Source organism: Aotus nancymaae, unplaced genomic scaffold, assembly GCF_030222135.1.
Source record: "Aotus nancymaae isolate 86718 unplaced genomic scaffold, 86718_ANA_hifiasm-v0.15.2.pri h1tg000138l, whole genome shotgun sequence".
NCBI lineage: Eukaryota > Metazoa > Chordata > Mammalia > Primates > Aotidae > Aotus > Aotus nancymaae.
Window position 1 is genome coordinate 1,788,005 of NW_026988553.1, and position 4,870 is coordinate 1,792,874.

The 4,870-nt window shown below is 57.8% G+C and overlaps 1 protein-coding gene across 4 annotated transcripts; it reads right to left on the reverse strand.

Moving 5' to 3' along the window:
- Positions 1 to 751: 751 nt before the first annotated feature.
- On the reverse strand, positions 752 to 4,667 carry PNMA5 (PNMA family member 5). Of its 4 annotated transcripts, none has more exons than XM_012477360.1 (3): positions 4,428 to 4,667; positions 3,682 to 3,743; positions 752 to 3,485 (listed from the first exon to the last, which is right to left on the reverse strand). In XM_012477360.1, exon 3 carries the CDS (start codon positions 3,362 to 3,364, stop codon positions 2,030 to 2,032), a length of 1,335 nt encoding a protein of 444 aa, XP_012332783.1. In that variant the 5' UTR covers positions 3,365 to 3,485; positions 3,682 to 3,743; positions 4,428 to 4,667; the 3' UTR covers positions 752 to 2,029. The 4 variants fall into 4 exon arrangements, with proteins under 4 accessions (XP_012332783.1, XP_012332785.1, XP_012332782.1 ...); XM_012477362.1 differs by lacking the exon at positions 4,428 to 4,667 and adding an exon at positions 3,869 to 3,970; XM_012477359.1 differs by lacking the exon at positions 4,428 to 4,667 and adding an exon at positions 3,848 to 3,970.
- Positions 4,668 to 4,870: the final 203 nt, after the last annotated feature.

Here is a 4,870-nt window from a genome sequence, read left to right on the forward strand (position 1 = left end):
CTAGGGGAGCCCTTCTCAGGCAGCATCCAGGGCTCAGAGGGCTTTGGGGATGCAGGACAGAAAGGGGCCACTCCCCAGGGCCGTCTGAGCCTCCTGCTCATGGCCCACTGCCTGCTCCCCGGACACAGGAGTGGAGCCGCTCTCAGCACACTGGGAAAGGAGTTGAACAGGACCCAGGATGAAGTGCAGCTCTCCCTGCCCTTCCCCCACCCCTACCGGAGACATGAGCACTGTGGGATCCCTGCCTGGCCCACACTCTGTCCCTTGGCCATCACACACACCCTGTCCCCAAACATCCCTCGGTGGTTAGGCCAAAGCTGGCCACCTGCCGCCTGAACTGGAAGGATGGGCACAGAACAGCCCCTCCCCCACACCCAAGTCCTGCGCACAGCTCTTTGCAGGGCCTTTGATCGCTTGTGCAGGCCCTTCTGGGGTTCTTCTCTTTGGTTGCCGGCCTAGGGTAACACACGTGGCCTCTCTGACCCTTCCAGAAGCCTTGAGCCACAGCTCTACAGTGGTGCCGGGGATCAGGGGCTTGGGGACCCACCTGCTGCCCCTTGTCCAGCCTTCGATGTCCAACCCACTTATTCCTGAGGGCACCTGGAGTGCCTTCAGTACCCAACCAGTCACTGCTTGTGACCACCAGCATCCTGTCGCCATACACTCACCCCAATGTCGGCCCCACCACTGTGGCCCCGTCCCCAGCATACCACCCCCACCCCAGTTTCACACAGCAGAGGCAAGATACTGCTGAACACTGACTGAAATTTATTGAACAGAAACATGTAATGAAGAGAAGGGAATCTTAACACAGAGAGACACTGCAAACAGCTGCCACAGGTCCCAAGTCCCAGGCCCCCTCCCTCAGTGTGGGCCCCCTGGCACATCCCTCCTTCCAAGGATGGTGGACTCTGGCTAGGTCTACTCGCTTCAGGTCACCCCCTCCTGCGCCCACCCACCTGGGCTTGCACAGGACAGTCACAGGATGCTGGAAAACACAGCAGGGAACACCACTCTAAGTTGAGGAAACTGAGTCACAAATAACAACAGGGGTGGAAAGCCAAAGCACGAAGTTTCCCCGGGAGCCTCAGGCAGCCCTGCTCCATCCCAGGTCCACTTCATCCTCCTGCAGTCAAGGTCACAGTCACAAGGTGAGCATCTGCTGTGCCTCCTTCCCACTGTCTCCCGGAACTGCGCTGGGGTATGTTGGAAAAGAGCTGCTCAGATAAGAACACACACAGCCCCAAGAGAACCAGCAGTCCGTGGCTGAGATCTATGCCAGCAAAGAATAGGTGGAGTTCATGACACAGAACAGCAGCGAACAGAACCTGGGCCCGGCGATGATGCAAGCCAAAAACTACCCAACCCCAACTCCTCCCTTCTCCTCCTCCTCCTCCTGTTCCTCCTTAACCTCCTCCACCTCCTTCTGATCATCCTCCTTCTAATTCTCCTCCTCACTGACGCAGGGGCTCTTGGGTGCTGCCTTCCTGGGGCTCTCCTAGTGCAGTGTAGATGATCCTATAGACGGGCTGAACCCTGCGGCCTCCCCTGCGGGGCTTTACTTCTCTGCCCCACTGCTCTTCCTCACCAGCCCTGGCTCCTGGCAGGTGCACGCCCCAGGCAGGCTCCTTCAGGTCCCACGTGGCTGGGGGATCGAAGTCCCCAGGATGGGTATTTGGGGGTGGCCACATGGGCAGGCCAGAGCCCTCAGAAACGCCTTCTTCAGCCTCTGCTATGTTGGGGCCCCCATCTAAAGCCCAGGCACCCCATGTGCTAAGTGTAGCGGCTCCCCGTTTGTGTCTCCTGTACCTCTTAGGGGCCATGGGCTTGGCCCCCACTGAACCACATGCTATTTGGTCTTGGTTGGTAAAGTCCCTTCCAACTGGTAGAAAGTAAGGGGACTTGGTCTCAACCTGGCTTCCCTGTTCCTCTGCCCCAATCAAGTTCCCTATTTGTGTAAGCTGTCCTTTCCCCTTGTTACAATGTCCCTGCTGCGTGCCAGGGGAAGGAGTGCGTGAGTCTTGTGAGCCTATGCTTCCCAGGGCTTGGGATGGCTCATGGCCCCAGCCCCTGCCTCGTTTCCCGACTCCGCTCCTGCGTCCTGTGGCCCCTCCCTGTCTGGACTCTGGTTTTCCTCCTTGGGACGGATGGTCTGGCCGAAGTCTTCCCCAGGGCTTTCACTGCACGACAGCCGCCTGCGCTTCACTAACGGAGTTAAGGCTGCCTGTATGGTCTGGGTGCCGCTGTCCGTAAAAGACCCTGGCTGCACAGTGACCTGAGGGGCAGACACACCGACTTCTGCCCTTGCCTCTCTCCCCTGGCCTCTCCCTGAGGCCTTATGCTTAGCCTTCATGACTGCCATAGTGGTCTCCCACTCCTCCTCATCTCGAATGAGCTTCATTAACTCCAGAAAAGTGGGAGCACACCCTCGCTGATCAAGAAGCTGCAACTTGCCCCGGAGGGCAGCAGTCATGGAGACCCGAGCTAAGATATGTTTCAGGCGAATTATGTCTGTGCTGCGCACCGACATGGGGCTGCGCTGCACGGCTTTGTGCAGTAGGGGCTCTAAGCGCAGCAGGAAAGCCGAGGTTTTCTCTCCACTCTTCGGCAAGGTCTGCAGAAACCTGAACTGGGAGGTTCTAATGTCCTCTTTATCCCCAAATATCTGCTTTAGGGCATCAAGGCACTGCTCCACAGTTATGGAGTCATCGTTGGCCTGGAGCACCCGCATGATTGACAGAGCAGGCCCGCGTAAGCTCTCCAGCAAACGACGCCTCTTCTCCATTTCAGACACTTGCCATATGGGCATGAGCTCAGTGACCTGCTCTAGCCAGACCTCAAAGGTCTCTTCGCCTGGGCTAGGGAAAGCAGTTCCCGAAAACACTTTCAGTTTCCGGTACCACATACTTTCTTTCAGAGGCTCCAAAGGTGCGGGTGTGACTCGGGGCACGACCTCTGCCTCCAGGCTCCTGGCAGGGAAGTTGCCACATCCCAGGGCTCTGGCCACATCTATCATTCTTCGGCCCTCATGTTTCAGGAAGTAGTTCAGTTTACTGAGAAACTCGTCATCTGGGTTACGGGGCTTTACCACCACCTCCCAGGAGCCCCCCCTTCCCGGTATCTCGCTGGGCAGAGTAGCATAATCGACAGTGTCAGCCAATTCAATGAAGACTGCCTTAGCATTGTCTTCCCTCCTGAACATTCTCCCCACCACCCTGTACGCGCACAGGGGCTGCAAGCCTGCCTTCACGGTTTCCATAATTTCCACCTCACTACAGTCCACGGGGATGCCCAGGATCAGCAGGGCCTTTCTGGGGTCCATGTCCATCCCCTTGCACCAGTCCTCTAGCAGTGTCGCCGCCATTGCTCCCACTTTCTATGGACCGATCTAATAGCAGAGCAGCAATCAGCTCAGTTTGACAGCACTCAAAGAATTCTGAGCCACTGCCACGTAGGAAGGCAGAAGTGTCCCAGGTTTCCACAGCCTGCAACGCAAATGGGATGAGAGCATTGTTAATGCCCACCCCAACCTACACCCCCAAGCGCCCCTCCCTCTGCCCCCACCCCCAGCAGGGATAGACTCCCTGCTTCCCGAGGCTCCCCAAGTCATTGTGTGGAGGATAGAGTGTGGAGGGTCTCCCCAGGCAAAGATCCCCCCACCTCACCACACTCCCTGCTGACCTCCTCCTGCTGTGGGTTCCTCCTCAATGTCCAGAGGACTCAGCCGTGTGTGCTGCAGGTGCCTGTAGTGAAAAGGCCAACGTCAGGAGGCAGGGCCTGACACCTGGGGACACTGACAAGCCCACCAGGCAAAAGAAGGCAGGAGACTGACCCACTGCCCACTCACAGCTATGTGGGCTCAGGTCACCTGGCACCCTCCTTGCTGGAGTGAAAGTGAAGGCTGGCAGCAGGAGAGGTGGAGTGGCCCTCTTTCTCAGGAAATGCCTGACAGAGGAGAAAGATGGCCGGAGCTCTGCGCAATGAAATGAGAGTGGTGGGTGTGGAGATTGTGTGAGAAGCTGCAGTGTTGCCATGGATACAGAGCATACCATGGACCATGGGTTGCTATTGCAGGGGAGTGTCATGTGCTAAGGCTAAGGCCCTTGAGAAGCAACAGGTGATGTCATTGCTCTCCAACCAATAAAGCATCCTAGCAACAGGAGGGTGGGAGAGGAGAGGGGAGGTAGGCATGAGGAGTGAGTGCTGAAAGGACAGGAGCTCATAGTTTCAATTGCGTGGAAGCTGAAATCGGGCAGAAAAGGGACCCACATAGGGTCCCCCCTGCCAGGCTGCAGGAAACCAACAACTCTTGCCGTAGCGATGGCCGCCCCCCCGCAGTCTGTGAACCCTGCAGGCAGTCCTGTCTCCTTACTCTTTGCCAGGGTTCCAGAGCCCCTCCCACCAGAGCCCACCTCACAGCTGCTCACCTTGCTGGGCTGGCTCTGCTGGCAGCGTGGAGGCTGCACTAACAGCCACTTCACACTTGCTGGGCTCTTCAGCTCTGTCCAGTTAGGCAGCTACCGACTTAGGCGTGACAGGTCCTGCTTCACTGGATCTGTCCAAGGGAAAGCAGAGGTGTTTTGCTGTGATTCTGTCCCACACACGTGTCTGCTAAGGCCATGCCAATTGTGATTCTGCAGAGGTGTCCGCTAGCACCCTGGTGCAGAGATAGAAGAAACTGCTCAACTGGCAGAGGGAGGAGGAGGGGGGAAGGAGGAGGGGTGGGGAAAGAGGGAGTGTGGGGAGGAATGGTGAGGGAAGTGGAGGGGGGGCTGGTGGGGGCTGCTGCTAGGGCAGAAGGGATCCTAGGCTAAGGCTGCTGCCCCACCCCCACTGCAAACTCCACTGGCTCCCAAGCTCCGCCCCTGCA

What these genes read in the sequence shown, in the direction of transcription:
- PNMA5 (XM_012477360.1), bottom strand. Translation starts at nt 3,364, where the DNA reads ATGGCGGCGACACTGCTAGAGGACTGGTGCAAGGGGATGGACATGGAC.